This window comes from Lagenorhynchus albirostris, chromosome 2, assembly GCF_949774975.1.
Source record: "Lagenorhynchus albirostris chromosome 2, mLagAlb1.1, whole genome shotgun sequence".
Taxonomy (NCBI): Eukaryota; Metazoa; Chordata; class Mammalia; order Artiodactyla; family Delphinidae; genus Lagenorhynchus; species Lagenorhynchus albirostris.
The window spans coordinates 1,349,093-1,370,472 of record NC_083096.1 but is presented as its reverse complement, the minus strand read 5'-3'; the positions used below and the strand labels follow the sequence as shown (position 1 = coordinate 1,370,472).

At 58.9% G+C, this 21,380-nt stretch overlaps 1 protein-coding gene across 1 annotated transcript in view; it reads left to right on the top strand.

The window, feature by feature from the left end:
* Nucleotides 1-1,247: 1,247 nt before the first annotated feature.
* The window catches only part of PKP1 (plakophilin 1), a 43,153-nt gene continuing 23,020 nt past the window's right edge, over nucleotides 1,248-21,380 (top strand). Inside the window, exons 1-2 of the mRNA XM_060126422.1 lie at nucleotides 1,248-1,655; nucleotides 10,535-10,641. Of these exons, the coding sequence (XP_059982405.1) occupies nucleotides 1,454-1,655; nucleotides 10,535-10,641 (309 nt within the window). The 5' untranslated portion in view covers nucleotides 1,248-1,453. The remainder of the gene's footprint in view (nucleotides 1,656-10,534; nucleotides 10,642-21,380) is intronic.

The following is a 21,380-nucleotide window of genomic DNA, read 5'->3' as shown; positions in this document are numbered from 1 at the left end:
AACACCCACGTCTCAGGAAGCGAGCGAGTGACCATCATGTGGTCCCTGAGACCATCCCTGGGCTTCTCAAGTCCGGCTCACAGAATTCCCCACGAGCATAGATTCTGAGGGTCCCTTCCTCTGCAGAGCAGAAGGGCAAGCTGAAAGTGAAGGGTGTGAGCTGTGAGTGCCAACTACAAGGGACAGCAGAGGTGATGGCTGGAGGAGCCCGGAACACACAGAAGCTGACCGGACTGCACTGTCCGTTCAGCACTGGGTGTCCATCATGGGAACCCTGAGTTGTCAAGAAGTGCATAAATGTGCTCAGGGTCTTTTGCCAAAGGGGGAAAGGCAGGGGTGTGCTGCCCTTAGAAAGATTTCCATCAACATAGGTTTGAAATATTCAGTTCCTGTTACACACCAGGTTCCCTGGCGCCGGCTACCTCGGGGCCTGCGGACAAAGCTACAAGAATGAAACATCGCTACACACGCCCCAGGGAGTATGGGAGAATGCACACGACGTCCTAGGATAATAAGTCCACAGCCAGGTAGTTTTAAGGGGTAGGCTACCTTATGGTTTTTCAGTAAGGATCTGGGTAGGATTCAAATCAGACTTAATTTACCTTAAATTAGCTAGTCTTCATTTACTCGTCCGTTAAAACATATTTTTTATTGAGCCCCGAAGATGTACCAGGCACCCATTTCAGGGGCTAAGTCTGGAGTTTCAGAGACACCCACTGTTCACCTGGTGTTTCCCCTGGCATGCCCATGCCCTGGGGGGTGGGCACTACTTTGTGGTTTTCCATCTCAAGTCTCATCCTGCTGTGGGCTTCAGGCCCTCACCCCCTCCCTGCAGGTTGGACCGGGCTGTGCTCCTTGCCGTCAGCCTGGGAGCCCCCATCCACAGGGCCGGTCTCCGCAGTGACCTCTGCACGGAGGCAGATGGGCATCTGGCTGTGCAGGAGGCGCAGTCGAGAAAGACTCCTTTTTCCTAGAGAGAAGTCTCCCTCAGTCCCGAGCTGAGCACGCACTCTATCCCTGAGCGCGCAGGACCGCCGGGACAGAGGGCGGCTCCCCGGCGGAGGCCTCACCTCGGCAGGTCGCGGGGAGAGGGAAGGGGGACAAAGGAAGAGAGAGCACGGTCCAGGCTCGGGACTTGAAGCCCTGCCCCCAGAGCGCCCGGCCCGCAGCTCAGCGCCCGGGGCTCCGCTGGAGCGGCCGCGGCGGGGAGGGGGCGGCGCCGGGCGGGGCGGTATATCCAGCGCGGCGAAGGGCGGGCCCGCCAGTGCTTGGGCCAGGACGCGCCCGGTGGAAGTGACGGAAGCAGCAGCCGGGAGCTGTCACGCGCGTGGTCGTCGCTCTATGGGCACAGGGAGCCTCTGAGCACGAGAAGACCCCGCTGCCTACCCGCACGTCGCGAGCCCCGCACCTCGCACCTTGCCGCTCGCTTTCCGGGCCCGCGCCCCGCGCCGCCATGAACCACTCGCCGCTCAAGACCGCCCTGGCCTACGAATGCTTCCAGGACCAGGACAACTCGACGTTGGCCCTGCCGTCGGACCTGAAGATAAAGACCGGCACGTCGGGCCAGCAGCGCGTGCAGGAGCAGGTGATGATGACCGTCAAGCGGCAGAAGTCCAAGACTTCCCAGTCGTCCACCCCGAGCCACTCCATCCGAGGTAAAGGCCGGATGCGCGCGTGGCCGGGCGGCGGGGCGCGGGGCGCGCGCAGACCCCAGCAGCGCTCCCCTCCGCCGCCGGGTCTACTGTGCAGCCGCCGCTCGGCGGCGCGCTCACGGTGTTGGGGGGTGGGGGCGCGGTGGGAGACGCAGTCAGGGCCGTTCTCGGGGCCCAGGGCTTTCTCTTCCCCGGCCTGCTCCGGGGAGCTGTCTCCGCGTCCTGTCTTACCCGGTCGCCCGGGGTCGTGCGCCTCCCTCACCCCGCCCCATCTTGCCCGGACTTAGCTGCGGGATCTCAGTGGCTGGGGGGGGGGTCCGGGGGGAGGGCGGTGCGTGGCTGCCCGACGGGCAGGGAATCACGGAGACCCGAGTGGAGGCCCAGGAGGGGCGGGCGGCCGGGGAGGTGGCTCAGGGAGCAGACAAGCCCCTGTGACTGCGCGGCGTGGTAGCGGGAGCCTCGCACCTGGAAGAGGCATGTGTGGTTCCAAGGTCGCCCCGGGCCAGTGCGGACCCTGGGGACTGAGGCCGGGAAGGGGACCAGGATGCCCTCTTTCCCGTGGCTGAGACAAACTCACTTTCCTACGGGATTCGCCCTGACCCACTCAGCTTGCCTAGAAACAAGTGTCTTAGGGGCAGCTAGGGAATTCGGTGGCCAAGGTTGGGAATGCCCCGCCCTCGACCCCCCGCCTTGCTGGGCCCTCGTGGTGGGCACCTGTCCATCTAGGTGCCGGCCCAGCCAGCCCTCTCCCCTCCACGGTAAGCTCCTCCACCTGGGGGCGGCCAGGAGAAAGGGGTAGGACCCCTGAAACGCAAGGAGGAAGGTATGATACCTGACAGGGCCCTTTGCGGAGGATTTTTAGACCAAACGCTTTCATACAAACAATTCCCAGTGAGAATTACACACGGATCAGGGTACCTTCTATTTACCTATTTAAATGCTAATAAAGTCGCTGCAGACTGCAAACAGTACAGGTCATCCAAGATTTACTTATTGAAAAAAAGAGATACAGTGATCAAGTCAGGTGTTCATGAGAGAGCGGGGAGAATGAGGGTAGTAAAGAGGGGGGGACAAAGGAGATGAATCCTCACCGATTCTCCCACACACGCGTGCGTACGTGCGCGCACACACACACACACCAGCTCACGATTTCAACCTCTGTGCCCCCGCCCAAGTGGCCCCCGTGTAGAGCTGAGGGGGAGAAAGTGGCTGGCAGAGGACTCCCCTGCACCGCAAACCCAAAGGTCTGTGCGGCTGTGCCCCCTACCCTGGCCTGGGCCCCCTACTCCTCTCCTTCCAGACCCCCACTCGAGGTCACAGCCTCCAGAGCGCCTGCCCCCTTCCCTTTTGTTTGGTAGCTGCTTCCAGCCTTATTTGGAAGTAGGTTTGGGAAACACAGTGTCCTTCCTGGCCACAGCCCAGTCGCAGCTCAAGCCAACCTCCTCTCTCCCTCGCTGCAGACTCACCTGTCCCCATCCCGCTCCCACTCAGTCCCTGGCCTGAGCTGGAGGCTCGCAGCTCCAGAAAAGTCTCAGACCAGCCCCGGTGCCCCAGACACCCCCTCTGATCCCCCCATGGGGCGCTGGCTGGGCACTGTGCCCCTGGCCTCTCTCTTTGTGGGTGACACATCCATCCCTCTTCTCTCCACTTCTCCATCCCAAGGTCCTCCGGGGGCGTCAGCAGGCAGGGGCGGACTCTGATGGCTAGTGCGTCCCTCTCTGAGGGCTCACCCTGGAGGCATGTCCCCTCTACCCCTGGCTCTGACCAGTTCCCCAACGGCACTGTAGCTGGGAGAGGCCGTCAGGCCACCTGCAGCTGGTGTTTCTGGTTTATCCGGCTTTGTCTCTTCGCCAGCGCCGCCCAGGCGTCCCCCGTTTGCTCTGTGACTGCCTCTCCCCGCTTTGGTCCTTCTCTGTCCTGTTGGTTTCACTCCATGTGTCTGCTCTGGTCCCCGGAGGGGTGATTGGCGGCTGTGAAAGGACCACGCCCCAGGCCATCCCCCTCGCCCCCTGCACAGACTCGAATTCTCTTTCAGTTGCCCGAGAGAGAAGAGCAGGTTTCTCTGGGGTCTTTGATTCTCCTGGGCCCCCGCCCTGAGGAAGGCCAGGTGCGCCCCACTGACCGCAGAGGAGCTGCCTCTCCCTGTAGCCCTGTAGGACAGTCAGGGGTCAGCCACCCAAGATCCTGGCAGTAGGAGTGTCTTTTGTCCGGAGCCAGCCCGTAGGGCTGCCTTCCATCCTGTCAGGGAGGGGCCTTGAGCCGCCGAGGGCTGGGTGTGGGACCGCGTGGGAGAAGCCTGGCGTGAACGCCCGTCTCTGCCGTGCCCTCCCCAAACACGGGCCCAGACGCATGGCCCACCCTGTCGGGCAGTCCCCGGTTAGGGAGCGGTTCTCTGGGGCCTGGAGACCCTGCAGGAGGAGGCTGCTCGGGACCCGCCCACCCATCTTCTCCTGAATGGGGCCTCTGAGCACTGCTGCCCACGCTTCCCGAGGGTCCCCGTGGGCAGCGGGAGGAACCCGGGGACGTGGCTGCCCAGCCGGAGATCAGGGCTGGGAAACATGACCTCCTTGAGGCGGGCGGGGAGCCGCTGCGGGGTGGACTGTGGGGTGAGGGGCTGGTGCGCTGTCGTCTGGCCCGAGCGGAGACACTGCCATTTTCATGCCCTTAATGCTCCGCTTGGAATCTCTTCCTAAAGCTGAACCCAAATCTCCTCTGATCCAAGTCCGAAGCCGCCGCTGCCACACACACGCACACACGCACACACACTCACACATACGTACACACACGCACACACACATACATAAACACTCACACAGACACGCGCGCGCGCACACACGCGCACTCACACTCATACATACATACACACGCACACATACACACACAGACATACACTCACACACACACACACACACACACACACACACAGAGCTCGGTGGAACCAGCTGCCTTCCACACATCACTCCAGGGAGACCTAACCCACGCGCCCTGCGCACTGCCCCGGGAGCCATCGTCAGCCTTGGGCCCGAAGGTTCTGTCTCCATTCTTCTCAGAAGCACCATTTCCCACCTGTGATGGTCAGAGGTGGGGGTGGGGTGCGCTGGGCAGGTGTCCTGCTCCCCAGGGCCCTCCTGGGGGCAGGCTTGTGCTCAGGGGAGCCAAGACCCTGTCTTAGGGCCCCGCTGTCTGGCTCCCTGGATTCATGGGGGGCTGTGTCTCAGCGTGACCCTCCACCCGGGGAGGTTCTGCTGTCTCTACTCTCCTGGAAGGTGTCCTGCCCTGACCACAGGCTGGGCACAGGTGTCTCTTCTGGGGTTATTTCCTCGGGACCAGAGCTGAGATGGGAGGAGGTACGTGGTGTCTGTGCTTAGGCCTGCCCCAGCAGGGAAACATCTTAGTTAAACTTCAAGCAGACCAGTTCTCATTTCTTCACAATGCCTCCTCTAGGAGCTGAGGGCTTAGCCAGAATTTCCAGCAGCCTGTTACAACACATGCAAAAATGCCGAGTATTCGGGGTGTTTCCCCCCCCCATCCTGCTCCTTTGCTAAGCTCATTGACAGAGATTAGAAAACAAATAAACAGAACAAAAGAAATTCCTCTCCCCACACACGGAATTGTAAATATCAATAAGCCACTTGTTCTAGGTTTAAAACTCTGGGAGCTACTTCTGCGATAGGGTGTGACCCGTAGAAGTTACGTGATGTTTAAACAAAACAAAATGAAGGACTGTTTTCCATGGAAGGTAGCCTCATGTGAGGCTCTTTGTAGGCACACGCCACACAGGCACGCATGTATGCACACGTATACCCGCCGCTGTGCACACACACACACATGTCCTCACGCACACGCGCATTCACACGCGGCCCGCCTCGCGGCCGCTTGTGCAGCGGCAGGAGTCCCACTGGTGTCAGGAGGCTTGAGTTCTCTCTGATCTGTTGCCAGCTGCTGTGTGATCTCCGGCAAGTGGCTGCCCGTCTCTGGGTCTGTGCAACTGTAAGAGGTGGGGTGAGATCATCTCCAGATATTTCACTGGAAATAGATGTATGACTCACTGCCTCTGCAGACCGTTTCTCCAGACCATCTGCAGCTGCAAAAAAAGCTCCTCCCCTCAAGACACGGCCCTCACGGTTTCCTTCCAGGAAGCATCAGATCCCCAGAAACTATCCCCCAAAGCACTGTCCTTAAGCATGGTTACATGTCGGAAGAGTCTGGGAATTTCCGGCCCCCAGCGGTTCTGGTTCAGTTAGTATGGGGACAGCGCGGGCATGTGGACTGTTAAAGGCTCCCAGGCGGTTCTGAGATGCAGCAAAGTTCTGGCCCTCACCCGCCCTCACACAGAGACCCCCTGTGGGGACCACCCCGTCACAGGCACACACCTCTACACACACACAGGGACGGGCATCTAGAGTGGCAGTTGCTGGTGACGATGCTTTACCCTGGACCCCCCTCGGGGGGCTGAGCCCAGGCCCCAGCATGCTTCTGCCCTCAGTTCAGCACTTAGGCTTAGTGGTGGCCACACACAGGTCGTGAGGAGGAGAAGCAGGTTTCCAGCAGAGCTGGGTTTGAATACACCCCGGTGTGCTTTGGTGTTTCCGTTCTGTACACGTGCCCAGGAAAGGGCAGCGACTGCGCCAGCATGTCAGGTGGGGTTGAGCTGAACTCCTCCCGTCCAGGACAGGGCGGCGTGTCCACGAGCGCCCCACTGGCCTGGGTGGAGGGCAGAACATCTCCTGCGATGTTCGAGGGGCAGGAGCTGGGCTGCGGGACAGTCCGGGGTCCCAGACATCTCCGTGCCCTCTTCCGACAGTTCCCCTTATTGTCTAACTTAAATTCCTCTTGCTGTGGGCCTCACCCTGCTGGGCACCCTGGATGGGACGGGTTTAGGGGGTGAAGTAAAGGCGTTTCTGAGGCTGAGAGACAGTGGACTTCCTTTCTGAAGCTTTCTGTGCTAAGGAGCAGATGTAAGTGCAGAAGCAGCTAGAAGAGGTAGGAACCTTGTGAGAGGCAGGTTCACAGACATCCCTCTCTGGGAGGGCCTGTGGCTAGCAGGGACGGGGGTGTGGGGAGACTGGGGTGGAGGAGAGGCGTTTCGGGCAGCCTCTGCCCCTGGGGCAGCCCTTAGGCCAGGCTGGCCGGTGTCCCGAGGGCCTTCTCCAGGTGGAGTCTGGTCCTGCGTTGGGGTGGGTGGAGAGCGCCCCCAGCAGACACACACAGAATGTACAGCACGGAGTGCGTCGAGCAGGTAGCCCGGGTGCTGACACGGCTCCCAGGGCAAGTTGGGGCGCCGGGGTGGGGGTGGGTCTTCTCCAGGAGGAGCTGGTTTTGTGCAGGGTTTGGGCTCCAGGGAGAGGCCTGCCTGAGAAGGAGAGCAGGAATGTTTCAGGCGTGGCGGGTGTGACCCATGGAATGCTTGGGGGTGGAAGGGTGAGTCATCCCTGCGAAGGTTCACCTGTCCCAGTGGGGAAGGAATCCCGGGGGTCCTGACAGAGGCTGCCCAGTGACACCGGGAGAGTCAGGCCGCCCGTGCAAGGCCACAGGGAAGGGGCTCCGGGGTGCTGCCGTGTGCGGGGTGGCTTTTCTGAGATGGCTTGTCACCCGGAGCAACGACCCACAGTGAGGCTTGCAGCGTGGGGAGCGGCCGGCCATGCTGGTCCACAGGTAAGGCAGACCTCTGCTCTCTGACCCCAGGCTCCTGTGGGAGGGCGGATGCCTCGAGGCAGACACACAGTTGGGCCACGCGGAAAGGCCCATGGGCCCTTCCAGCGACAACAGCGGGTGCAGTGCTTCCCGGGAGGTGGGGTGACTGTGGGGCAAACTGGTGCTGGGACCCCCCCTCCCTTCCCACCTCCCTGAGAATATAGCCTTGGGCGTTCTGGCTCCAGCCTCTCCCCGGTTCACCGACCCGCCAGGGACCTCTTTGGGTGGGAGGGGGGCCTGGACCCCAGTCCCCTGCTGCGGTTATGGGAACACTGAGCCTCAAGGCACCAGAGCTGGGCAGGGGGACCGTACCTCACCGTACCCTGCACTGAGAGGACAGGCAGCCTGGGGCACGGGGACCAGGTGGGGGTCATCAGGAAAGACTTCCTAGAAGTGACGTCCAGTGAGGTCAAGGGGCCAGTGGAGAAGTGCAGGCCATCAGAGCTGTCCCATCACTCTCAGTGAGAAGCTCCATGTTCTTCCTGCTGAACTTGACTTTCAGAGGGTGGTACTTCCCAACCAGACCCCCCAGGGTCAGGAGAGGGAGCGCTCGCTTCTGCTGTGGGATTAACAGTCTCACAAATGGCTCGCCTCCCGCCTGCACCCCTTCGGGTATCTGGTACACTGCAAGGTGTGACTGCAAGTGTGTGAGATGTCTGGACACCCCACCCTCGAAACCTTGGTGCAAGGGCAGCTGCCTCCCGCCGGAGCAGCAGTGCTGGCTGGTGTGATGGCAGCCACATTCTCACAAGGAGGCCAAGCCAGGCAGCTCACGATGGGAGTCAGGCACTTTGACCCCCAGTTGCAGGTGATCTTGGGGAGATGCCTTCAGGAGCTGCCTGGAAGGGCCTGGAGGCCTTGGCCCAACGAGAAGTGAGAGTTACAACCCACACCTGTCATCACCACAGTCCCCCCTGGGTCACAGGGACTGGCCTTGAAATGATAAGGTACTCCAGAGGTCATCTGCCTCCACGGCAGAGAACTCCCCGCCTGTCACACAGAGGAGAATGAGAGGGAGGCGGGCAGGTGCAGGGTGTCGGGGAGGATATGCTTCACCTGATGACCAAGAGGGCGAGTGACATCACTGCTGACAGACTCCCTCCCCAGCAGGGCGGAGGCTCTGTGGGAGCCTGCCCTCCACGGAGCCTCCTGGAGACGCCTCTCCCATAACTCTGTGTCTGTCACCACCCCAGATTTTTCATCCAAAGCAGCTGGCTGACCCACGCTTGCCCTTGGGTGAGAAATCCCTGCCCAGGTGAACCCTGCCTTGGCCTGCCCTGGAAGGGGTGTCAGGAGGGGAGATAGACGGGACGCTGGCTGTCGGCCACCGGGGTTCCTGGCTGCAGCCCCTTTTCTCGGTGAGAGCGAGTTCTGGGCGTCCACGCCCATGAGATTGCCTCCAGACTCCTCCTGACAAAGGCAGCTTTTCCAGAGCTTCTGGAGAAAGGAAGAGGCATGAGCTGCCTGCATTCAGCAGGGAGCTTGGAGCAATTCAGAGCCTCAGGGACGTCCCTTCTGGAGCCAGGCCTGGGCCTGGGGCTTTCTGGGGTGGGGACACCTCTGGGGGACCCTGAGGCAGGCAGCAGAGGAGGTGGTGATGTAGCCTTTGATGCCCAAACTTCTTCCTTGCTGAGCCCTGTCTCTAGAGAAGAGAGGTCAGGCTTCTCTGAATGCCCAGACACAAGTCACTGTAATCACACAACCACGGGACCTTGAGGTCCAGAGAGGCCAAACCCCTCTTTCTGTAGAAGAGGAAGCCAAGGCCGAGAGAAGGCAAGTGCTTTGCCCAAATGCCGGAGCCAGGACCAATTCCAGCACCGCTAGGCGCCCAGGACAGGGGGTCTGCGCCACAGCCGGCAGCCCCGGTGGCCAGTTGATCCTCCGTGATGGGGGGCATGGAGAATCAGGGACACTGCCCCTCCTGTGAGCTGTTGGGGGTCACCTGGCCCTGGACAGAGGAGGTGGCACCAGGCAGGGACATCTGCCACAACCCAAAGCTGCCCCTCTGCTCTGTCTTCTCCCCCCAGCTCAGATGCTCCAGCGCTCACCCCCAAAGGCTTGGGAGTCTGAGGGAGCACAGCCGATGGGGAGGGGTGAATTGAGCCAGGTGGGATCCCGGCCGGACCCTTCCCCTGATGCTGGGTCTACCCGCTCTCCCTGGATCGACTTTCCCCAGGGGCCATCGCTTAGTAAGAGTGTAGGACCACCCTTGCTCCGGATACCCAGGCCATGGGGCCATGGTTCCTAGTCTAGGAAATGGGGCACCAGGCAGGATGTGACCTGGGGTACGGACGGCAGGACAGCTTCTTGGGCGGGGCCCGGCTGCAGGTTTTGAACATGGGTTTACAGACGGTTGTGATTCAGTGGCTGTGGCCGAGGAAGGAAGGCAGACTCGGCACGGGACACGGTGTGAGCAAAGCCCCAGGCAGGTCACTGTCAGCCTCGCTTCAAGGGCAGCAGGACAGCGGGAAGAATTGGGCTGTCCTTTCGGGTTCCTCAGCCATCCGGTGAAGGAGCCTAGCGTCCAGGCTGCCTTCTGAAAACCAAAGCCACTTTACCCTTAATAAGAGTAATGACACTCTGTCCTCCCCGGAGCCTGTCATCTGTGGGCCCCCAAGCACTCGGAAGACAGTTCATTAATCCTCAGCGGGCCTTTGAGGTTGGTGGCCGCTCCCCCTGCAGCAGCTGGGGCACCTGGGAGATGCAGGAGGGGGCGGAAAGCTGGGCTCGGGGACCAGAGTCCCGCGTGGCGTCGGCCCTGGACCCTGCGGAGCTGCCCCGCGGCCCTGAGGCTCTGGAGCTGCCATGTGGAGCTCCGGGCTGTCGTCCATGAGTGGGAAGGCCATCCTTGTGGAACTCGGAGTTGTGATTCCCTGGACCGGGATGACGGGGGCCTGAAGCCCTCCAGGCCAACTCCTGACCTGTAGGTGTCTGCCCACCCCCGGCCACAGGGGTAGACCCCCAGGAAGGGGTCGGCCGAGGCCCTCGGAGCTGACCCTGCAGCCATCTGGCTGTGGAGGGCCGGGTGGAGAGAGGGAGAAGGTGAGCAGACGGCTGCTTCCCCGTTCTCCTCCTCCAAGGCCTCGGCCCTGGTCTCCGAGGGCCGCGGGGCACCAGATGCGGAGGGGACGCCGTGGGCAGGAGGGCTGTGGGGAGCGAATGGCCTAACCCTTGCCCCTGTCCTCAAGGTTCCATGTATGATGGCCTGGCCGACAATTACAACAGCTGCGGGACCACCGGCCGGAGCAGCTACTACTCGAAGTTCCAGGCGGGGAACGGCGCGTGGGGCTATCCGGTAAGGAGCTGCTTCCCGCGGGGTGTGGGCTCAGGCTTCGTGGAGGAGAAGGCGTGTCCTGGTCGCCGAGACAGCGGTGCGGGGTGGGAAGGGTCCCCGAGGGGAGGCCCCCCAGCTCTGACCGGGTCCGTTTGCTTGGCCATCATTTCACACGCGGCTCTCACTGCAGCCTCCTGTCTGACTGGATATTTCTGAATGTCTCAGGTGAGAACATTTTAGAAAAAGCATAAAGAAAACATCATATTAAAAACAAAAGTCCATTTCCCAATATATCTGATTTGATCATAGATTTGAAAGACGTTTGAATTCTCATGGTCCAGTCATGTATAGGTTAGATGTTTCTAGAAAAATCCCGAAGGAACCCTCTCCTCAGTATGTGCTGATGACCAAGGATGTGTGCCCGGGGGGGAATGTGGCTTGAGTTTGTAAGTTGGACAAACCCGCGTTCAGATTCTAGCTGTGTTACTTACTGCTGAGCATGTGACCTTGGGCGAGATCCTTCTACCTCTGGGTCTCAGTTCCCCCACATGTAAGATGCATATAACAAAGTCTACCTCTGGGGATTGTTGTCAGGACTAAACGAAATAATGTGCATTAAAAAAAAACCTGATTGGGCTTCCCTGGTGGCGCAGTGGTTGAGAGTCCGCCTGCCGATGCAGGGGACACGGGTTCGTGCCCCGGTCCGGGAAGATCCCACATGCCGCGGAGCGGCTGGGCCCGTGAGCCGTGGCCGCCGAGCCTGTGCGTCCGGAGCCTGTGCTCCGCAACGGGAGAGGCCACAGCAGTGAGAGGCCCGTGTACCACAAAACAAAAGAAAAAAAAAAAAACCAACCTGATTATAATCATTCTTAAGAATTTTTTTTTAAAATTAGCATGAGTAGACATTATCCTAGATCCTTTAATCCTGGCCCTGTCACTGTCTTTCTGTGTGATCTCATCCCGCTACGCCCGTCCACCCATTACGGAACAAATATTTCTTTAGCCCTAGCTCTCCATCAAGCACCAGGGCAGATGCCCTGCTTCAACCATACAAGCCCACGCAGGAGTTTTCTTCTACTCCACAATCGGGGTGCCGGGCTAGGTGACACCCAGGTTTCCTCCCAGTCTGCAAATCCTGTGACTTCCCTTTCATTTTGCTCATTCCAACATTAGCCTATATTGTTCTGGAAATCCTTCTGTGAGGCCCTTCAGGCCTGTGCAGCTGGGGATAAAGGCCGCTTCTCCGTGGGACTCTGGGTTCCGTCTGCTTGGGCCTCAGGTTTTAGCAGCTTTCGCTTTGAGTCCACGTTGCTCACAGATGTCGGGGTCCCGGGCAGGAGAGAGGTGGGAGGTTTATAAGTTAGGTGTTCCTTGCCATCCACTTGATTCCGTTCTCACTGGGGCTGATTTGGGAGGATTTGTCTTTCGTCGCAGCTTTAACTAGGTTTGCTGTGAATTTATTTCCCTCCGTTTTTCCCTATTCTTAATGTCAGTTGATACCCTCAGCGCCGATAACTGATAAATACAGCTGACTGAGCCCAGTAGGCGGGCAGACCAGGCATAGATGTGAGTAAAGGGCTTTGACGGAGAGACTGATGACCCAGGCAGAATCTGAGAAGATGACTTCGTAATGCCCGTGAAAAGGATTAGGAGAGACCCAAGGAGGGGCAGGTCCCTGGACGGGACCAGCAGTCAGATGAGTAATCGTGCTGACCGCGCAGATGTTCTGTGTCTTTACAGTGTTGCGTTGCCCAATCAGAACTTGGCGCTTGGGTTCCCGCCCTGGGCCTCTGGCTGCTCTCTGACTCTGTGACTTTAGATCGAGCTCTGATTTCTCTGGGTATCAGTGTTCTCATCTGCGTGTGCTTCACCTCCACTCAGGGGTTGACGTGTTACATTAACCGGGACGTGTCATCAGATGAGGGGCTGTTACATGTGGAGATTTGTAACCAGGACCTGCAGGGAACTCGTTCTGAGGGCCTTCTTGGGAGAGCCTGTGTGCGGCTGGGTTGAGCGCTGCTTCTGGTCCATTAACTCGATCCTCACCGGCTCCCAGCTGCCCCTACACCCTCCCTGTGACTGTTTTCTGACGCCCGGTGAGAATTCCCTCCTTTCCCGAACCCCAAGGCCCAGCCCTCGTCGCTCCTTCTCTCTGCCGGCGGGATTTCAGAGTGACTCAGTCAGGAGCTGCCTGGACACGTGTCCCGGCTCGCTTAGCTCAGGAGGGGCTGTGGGACACGGGGCTTTGGTGGAGGGAGGCGGATGGGTGGAAGGATTGCTGCTGGAGCCGAGCACGTCAGCCACGATGGCGGAACCGCTAGTCAGGACTTAGGGGAAGGGGGGCAGGGGGCAAGGCAATAGGGGAGCCATGGGATTTTCCCAGGGATTGGCACAGCTGAGCCAGGGGAGTTCAGTGCCCCCCCTCCCAAGAAACGAGCGCAGAGGGCAGGGAGAGGGAACAGGGCCCACGGACCCTCCTCAGAGTAGCCTCCGTCTGCCCTGGGAGGACCGCAGACAGATCGTCGCTAAGCTGGAGGAGTCCAGCTGTGCTGCCATTGCCGGAAGTGTTTCTGGAACCTCTAAAAAAATTTTTTTATAAAATATAATTGTTGTTAGTGCCATTTTAGGGGCCATCTAAGAAAACCAGCCCCATTTGTGTGTTGTCAGGACCTGTGTTTGAGCGGAAATGATATTAAGCCCTCTGAGAGCCTCACTCCTCAGACTTGTCTTGTTTCAAATATCAGATCAACTTCAAATAACAAAGACTGGTCACCACTGACGACGTATTTTATTTAAGTATGCAAAGGATCTGTTCTAAAAATGTTTAAAAAGCAGTGGTGGTACCTTATGATGTTACCTTATATTCTAATTCAGCAACAGTCTTTTAATTTAAGAAAACAGATGAGATAAATCTCATCCTACCATTTATAATCTATGATCACTTATATCACAAGATAAGAAAATGGAATATAGACGGTCTTGTCATAGAATGAAACAGAGTTAGTCTGACACACAAAAAGCATCAAGGGGCTTAAGGAAAAGAAGAACTGGTCCCGAGAAAGTCGCTGGCCAGTCGTTCTCTATTCTCTCCCGGTCCTCGGAGACCGTATCTGCTGGTCAGTGATGCCCAGAGGCCCAGGGAGGAGCAGGTGAGCTGGTGCAAAGGGTGGGGCACATCCAGCCCTGTTTCTCAGACGAGCAGACTCAACTCTTCTGTCCCAGTTCTCAGAACCAGACTCGGGGACTATGTAGGGACCGACAAGGTTGGCATTTCATAGTTGAGGACACTCAGGCCCAGTAAGGACAAGGGTCACATGGCCGGTTAATGGGAGAGCAGACGAGACCCCTGGCCTCCTAACTCCTAACCTGATGGAGTTTCCTTTCATCGCCCCAGACATTTGCGCTCTTTTGTTGGGCATTTTATGGGATGTTTTCTGGTGTGTTTTTTTTTTTTTTTGCAGTCTCAATATTTTCAAACTATAGCATGTTCTGGGGACTTGGAACAGACGCATGAGTTCAAATCCCTTCATTTCCCCCCTTCCGTCCCCCAGCCAAGCCTACTCTTTGCTTGTGAGTCAGTCTCACACAAAAGACGCAGGGCAGTGGCCCCTTTTTCCTTCCCAGACTCAAGCTGGTGCCACTCAGCTGTGGGGGTCAGGGTGGGCTACCAATTAAACATAAAGAAATGCGATATTTGCGACATACTGATCCTACAGTGTTACTTGCTGTTTACCTGATAGTCAAATGTAACTGGGGGTCCTGCATTTTCATTTGCTGTATCTGGCGTTCCCCAGGTCAGGGTGTATTTCCACCCATTCCCTGTAATAAAAACAAGACTCCCTAAGTGCCCCTGTCCTAGGTTGGGGACCGAGGCAGAATTACTTTAGGGGAGCAAAGGGAGGCTGACGGCCCCCCTGAGGTCCTTGTACGGGGCACTTTGAACACGTCCCCTGGGTCAGCTGACAGCAGGGTGAGGGAGGAGGGAGCAGAAATCACGGAAAGCACGTGGGTTTGTCCTGGATGACGTTGCGGCAGGTGGACAGTTTAGCGTCCAGGGAAGGTTCTGGATTAAGAGGAGGGTCTCCCTTTCCACCGCCTCCGGCCCCAAATGGTTTTCCTATTTACAAATCAAGAAGCACACCTAGAGCGCTTACGTCCCTCTGGGCGTCACGTGGAGTGAAATGTGCTTTGGTTGTGGACGGGCCTAGAGCATCCCGCCGGGAGCCGATCCCATGCGCGCAGCAGCTGGGCCAGGGTATCCCGTGGGGGCATCGTGCTGAATCCCTCCACCGTGCTCTGTTACACCAGCCCAGTGCTCGGGGTGGGGGCAGAGGCCAAGACTCCCCGGGAGGACGGCCAGGGGAAATTCTGCCTTCATTCTGGTCACTGACCCCATTTCTCTGCCTTAATCCAGGGTTCAGGGAATTCCCCTGTGGTCCAGTGGTTAGGACTCCGAGCTGCCACTGCAGGGGGCACGGGTTCAATCCCTAGTCGGGGAACTGAGATCCTGCATGCCACACGGGGAGGCCAAAAAAAAAAATTATTAAAAAAAAATCCAGGATTTGCTAGCAAATCTTCCTCCCAGCCTCTTCTCAGCTGTACTTGCTTAACTGATGTGTCAGTATTTGGTGATCCCATCACGACAGGGTCTCCTGGACCACGTGCTGGGGACCCTCTCCCTGAGGGGGACTGGTCCTGCCCACCCCAGACCCAGAGACACCTGGGTGGCCCTCTTCTGTAGATGAGAGGGCTGAGGCTGTGCACAGCTCCGTGGGGCGTGGGAACCCAGGCTCTGGTGAGCCACGTGTGTGCAGGGTCTGCAGGTGGCAGGGCCCAAGGCCGAGGGGCTGCCGGAGAGAAAACGGCAGGACTCTAGCCCTTGAAGCAGAGAAAGGTCCCAATAAACACAGACCCCTCCCATGGCAGGTGGTGTGGAGGGACCAGCCCTGGGCCCTCAGCTAGCTGGATGACCCTCGGCAAATTCTTAACCCTAGCTGCTTGCCCATCTCTGAAATAGGTGAGAATTCCTATCTCGAAGGGCAGTCGGGGCTGTAGATAGGACACACCCGATCGGGTAGGAGGCCTGGATTCTGGTCTCAGCTTGGCTGCTACAAGCGGAGGGAAGGACCCGGGGGGTCTTCACCTCCTGAGACCTTTTCTCATCCACGGAGCAAGGCTGTTGGACTAGACCTAGCCAGGGACCCCTTCAGCCCCGACTTTTCAGGGCTCTGTGCGGCTCGAGAGCTTCCTCTGGACAGCTGCGGGACCCACAGCCTGGGCCTCACGGTGGTCTCTGGGGCCTGCAGGTGGGTGAGGGCTTCTGCATGACCTCCCCGCTTTCATCTGGGCACCTCCAGGCACCGGGGAAACAGCAGGCAATTAACCCTTGCAGCAGGATGGAGAGCTGGTAGGCCCTCATTTCCTTTAGCTCTACAGAGGGGAGGCGGGCCGGTAACTCCCACTGCTTAAAAACCCCGCCCCGCCTCCGGCCCTGCTCCCCTCTCTCAGCTGGGTTCTCTGGCGGTGCCTGCCCTCTGTTTGGAAAGTCTGGGGAGAGAAGGATGGAGGAGACGCATGCTCCTGCCCTACGAAGAGGGGGTGATCGTCGTGCTTGCCAGCCCGGCGTCCCCCTGCCAGCAGTGACTCACCCCCACCCGGTCCCGCGGGCCCCGGGCTCTCGCCCAACGAGGATGCTGCTGTCGAGGGACAGAATTTGTCCGAGACAGGAGGCGAGGGAGTGGGGGCCGCGGGCCGGCCCCCCGCCCGGGCTCCCTCCTGTAGGAGCAGCGCCCGGCTGGGCATCACTGAGGCTGGAGACATCCCCTCTGTTCAAACTCATACGCCCACGTCGGGGTGTCCCTCGGAGTGGCCATGTGCATGGGGTGGTCCTGCTTTCTGTGCCGGACGATCCTGCCGGCCCCGGGCCGGCGCGCCCTTCTGAGCCGCTTTTCACCGAGGGCTGACTCCAGCCTCTCGGAGAGGCTGCTCTTCCTGGCTCAGATTTGGGGGGGGCAGGGACTCTTTAGAGACCAGGGGTGAGGTGGAGGAAAGGCCACTGGCCTGGGCGTGGGGCTCCCCAGCACTGCCCAGCGACCGCTGCTGGCCCTCCATCCCTGCCGGGCCCCAGGGGCACCATCAGACCGTCTCCTCGGCTCTGACGTCCCGTGTTGTGTGTCCTCCCTGGGGGGAGAGGAGTCGGCACTGCAGGCCGGTGAAGGGGGAGGACCCGGCCCGCAGATCAATGCAAGCGGAGTCCCAGGACGGCTCCAGGCGGGCAGCTGGGCTTGGGGGCTGCCCTTAGCCGACAGGAGCGGGCAGAGGGGTGCTGCCAGGCTTGGAGCTGGGACGTAGCCCCTGGGCCGTCCTTTGTGAGTGCTCACAGGCACAGGCATCGCTCCGAGAGAGGCCAGGCCCAGGGGAAGGCAGTCACCTGTCACTGTCCCCGTTGGTGGACCCTTGTGGGGGAGGGAGGCAGGCAATTGGTCGCAATGTCCAGAGAGACGTGTTCGTCCGTGCAGGGGACTCAGTGTGGCCACTGTGTGGTTGGTGGGTGGGAGCATTGGGCTTTGCCAGCCCTGGACAGTCTGCAGGGGCCCCTCCCAGATGGGCTCGGGAAGGAGTTCCCCCTCCTCTGAGAGAGGACCGAGCCTGGTTTTACATCTTCCTTTGGCTTTAGTCCACCTGTCACTTCCGGTCAGCGTCTTTCCCCAAGAAGGAGGCTCCCCTGTGATCTGGCTTCGTTCCCACCTTCCTTCTCACACACGTGTCACAGTAGAGCCGCTGAAACTTCAGAGGGAAGATTTGAAGAATCAAGGACAATTGCAAACTTCTTTATTTCGCTCCAGAAGAAAATTAGTGAGTTTTAGTTTTGCCTTTTTTTTTTTTTTTAACTCCTGACAAGAACGAATCTACTGAGCCAACAGACTTGAAAGCCCTAACACTCTAGTTAAAAACAACTAACAGGGGACTTCCCTGGTGGTGCACGGTTAAGAATCCGCCTGCCAATGCAGGGGACACGGGTTCGAGCCCTGGTGCGGGAAGATCCCACGTGCCACGGAGCAACTAAGCCCGTGTGCCGCAACTACTGAGCCTGCGCTCTAGAGCCCGCGAGCCACAACGACTGAGCCCACGAGGCACAAGTACGGAAGCCCGCATGCCTAGAGCCCGTGCTCCACAACAAGAGAAGCCACCGCAATGAGAAGCCCGCGCACCGCAACAAAGAGTAGCCCCCGCGCGCCGCAACTAGAGAAAGCCTGCGTGCAGCAACGAAGACCCAACGCAGCCAAAAATAAATAAATAAATTTATTTAAAAGAAAACAAAAGCAACTAACAGACGAGACACCAGCGTGAGAGAGGGTGTGTGTGATGAAATGCTGGGGTTTGCAGCACGAGCTCCTTAACCCTCTCCGGGCCTCAGTCTCCTGGTCTGTCATCGGCGAGTGGGACCAGGTGACCACCCAACCTTCTTCCCTAGCAGCAGCCCTGGTCCCCAGGGTCCTGGAGGTCTGGGGACGGAGCCCTGGGGTTCTGGGTTAGCAGGAAGTGCCGGCTTTGCCAGGACCGCCACCTTCACGTTTGGTGGGCTGTCAGTGGGAGGAAGCCCAGTCCTCAGAACCCCTTGAATTACGGAGCGGTTTGAACGTATACAAGGTAATCCTGTTTCCACTTCCCAACCTGATCCTTCCACCTTTGTGAGATCCGGACGGGTGAACTGGTTCCTGTTGTTCCGATTTTATTCGCAGGGGAGTCAGGCTATGGAGAAGTGCAGGGGCTTGCCCGGGAGGTACCTCACAGGTAGACTGGGCAGAACTGGGTCCAGAGCCCAGTCAGCTCTGCGTGGGGTGTCGGGGGACACGAGGAGAAGGAGGAAGAGTCAGGACCTTGTCTCCTGCCCGGTGGGCGAGCGACAAGCGCTCCAGAGCCGGGAGGGAGGAGGGGCCCTGAAGGAGGCCGCCAAAACAAAGCCCTGGGCAGGTCGTCCAGGGCCTCTTCTGGTTGCAACTGCCTTTTGTCACCAGACTCCGCTGACAAAGGCAGCAGCCTTTCCCGTAGGTGGGTGAGGACCTCACCCCGCCCTAGGGTGGGGCTCAGCCTCCCCCGCCCAGGGCCCCGCCCTGGCATGCCGCCACCAAAGACTTCCAGCCGCAGGAGAGCAAACTTAGCTGAAAAGGAAAATCCAGTGGGGCGGAGGTGGGCGGAGGAGGTGGAGACACAGCTGGGGAGGGGTGCAGCTTTGGGGGCTCTAGCAGGGGGCACCCCACACACACACCTGCACAAGGGCGTGGCCCGGAGTGGGAGTGAAGACAGCCTCCTGGGTTTGTTCCGAAGCTCTGAGCTAGGCTGGGGAGAAGGGCGAGTGTGACTCTAGCGGGGCTGAAACGACACTAAAAGTCAGAAGCCTTACAGCGCTGGCTCTAGTTGGGGAAACGGAGAGGCTCAGAGAGGTGAGGTGACTGCCCAAGGCTGCACAGCCGCTCAGGGTAGAACCAGGACTAGAACCCGACCTCTGGGGCCCCTGCCCTGTGCTCCTGGTCACACTGTCACAGGAGGGGACCTTGGCCACTGCAGGCAACAGAGTTTCATCTGATCTCTGCTGTCAGAGGTTTTACAAAATCATCACACCGACTATTATTTACTCATTTTTACTAAACTTCCTTTTAAATTTCAGTGCATTCATTTTGAAAAGAAACTTTGTATCAGTAACTTGAGAGAAAAAAAAGTATCCTTTGCCATAAAAGAAGGCTTACCATAATTTGGAATCAGTAATAGTAAATAGAATGAAAACAAATCATTGCTTAATTCCAAGTGGGTAAAAAGGCTTTTTATCTTTCTGCTCAGAAGGGAGGTTGGCAAATGTTAAAGACACATCCGGGTGGCTCCCCCTCCCCTCACCGGTGACTGCCCTGTGCCCAGCTGAAGGCCTTTTTGAATGGAGCCTTTAGGTCTTTCCTTTTTCTTTTTTTAATATTTATTTATTTAGGCCGCGCCAGGTCTTCGTGGTGGCATGCGGGCTCTTCGTTGTGGCATGTTTTTTGGTTTTTTCTTTTTAGTTGTGGCATGCAAACTCTTAGGTGCGGCATGTTTTTTGGTTTTTTCTTTTTAGTTGTGGCATGCAAACTCTTAGGTGCGGCATGCATGCGGGATCTAGTTCCCAGCCAGGGATGGAACCCGGGCCCCCTGCATTGGGAGCGCAGTCTTACTCACTGGACCACCAGGGAAATCCCTTGAATGGAGCATTTAAAGATGAGGTTTCCGGCCAAGGTCTGTGGCCCTCTGTACTAACCCAGGGCCTGCCGGGCACCAAGCCCTGTAGGATCAGTTGCTCCTGGGGAGAGTCGGTAGGACACCCCAGGCTCTCCCGATCTCCCCGCAGCCCTAAGCTGCTCTGGGAGGCCCACAGAGCTGGGGGAAGGGTGAGGTGCCGTGGGGGAGGCGTGGAGGGAGCTGGGGGGCTCGGGGCAGGCCCTCCTCCTCCCTCTGACTGCCCCTGAGGCTGGGAGGGAGGTGGCTCAGCTTCTAGAGCCCAAGAAGCTCAGGACGACTCGTCTCAGTGCGGGAGACTCCGGGCTCGGCCTCAGTCGGCAGTCTTGACGTGATGTCCTGATTTCTCAGGGCAGCTTGTGTGCACCAGGAACGAGCATGGGTGCAGGGCACGGGGGCCCGCGCTCGCTCCTCCGTGCCTTCCCTCTCGAGAACCCCCCGGCCAGCCCTGCTGTGATCACAGGCCGCCTCGCCCACCCGTAGGCGTCTCTCGGGACAGAGGGCCTTCCAGCCGGGCTCTGTGGGCAGCAGAGCCTTATCACGTGTCACACGGCCGGTCAGCTGCACTCTTCTTAAACGTTTCCCACCATCGGCCAAAGAGGAAGAGCCGGCATCTCTTATGTCTGGGGCTCTGGGGAGGGGTTTCTAGGTGAGGGGCCAGCGAGTAGCCCGAGGTGGTAGTGGAGCCTGTCCTGCAGAAGCTCTGGGCCATTTAGACTTCACTTACGTCACCAGAGTCTGGTGGCCAAGTGGCTGGAGGACGAACACCGGGAAGGTCAGAGCCCTGGGTCCTGGTTCAGGGTCTACCCCGTCTTAGCCTCAAGCTCTCTGAGCGTAAGAGGTGCTCTCAGAGAGAATACAGATGCTGCTGCCTGTCCCGGCGCCTCCTGGCCAGGCGGGGGACGGAGGCCGTGAGGTTCCAGCAAGAGGTTGAATGGGAGGGCTGTTTACAAACTGTGAAGTACCAGGCCTGCTGTGGGGTCCTTAGGATAAGCTCAAGGCGCTTCCAAAGACCTACCCGCCTGAGTCCACCCCCAGCCAAGTGCTGTGTGTCCCACACAGGCAGGTGTGCACGTGGAGTGTGTGTGTGCACAGGCGCACAGGCTCGTCCTCCAGTCGGGGCTGCGTCACCAAGCCCTGGAGGGTCCAGCCAGTCGTCCCTTCCTTCCTGTGAAATGTTTGGCTGTCTCCTCAGTGGGAGTGGGTTTTTCACCAAGGAGCTCTTTGTTGGCCAAGGAAGAATCTGCTCCTCACGATGTTGCCGTCTTGCAGCGTCTGGCCCTCCTCTTATGGCTGGCAGGTGCCTCCTGGCTCAGGGCTCGGGCGGCAGCTCAGGGGCACCCCGGTCTCCCTGCACAAGGTGGGGTGCCTGGCCCCGTGGGATCTCCCTGACGCTCAGGAAGATGGCACTCCCTCGAGGTTCCAGGAGCTCTTTCACGTGGGAACCTTGGCGGGGCCCTCACTTTGCCCTCCCCAGGATGAACCATCACGGGGAAGAA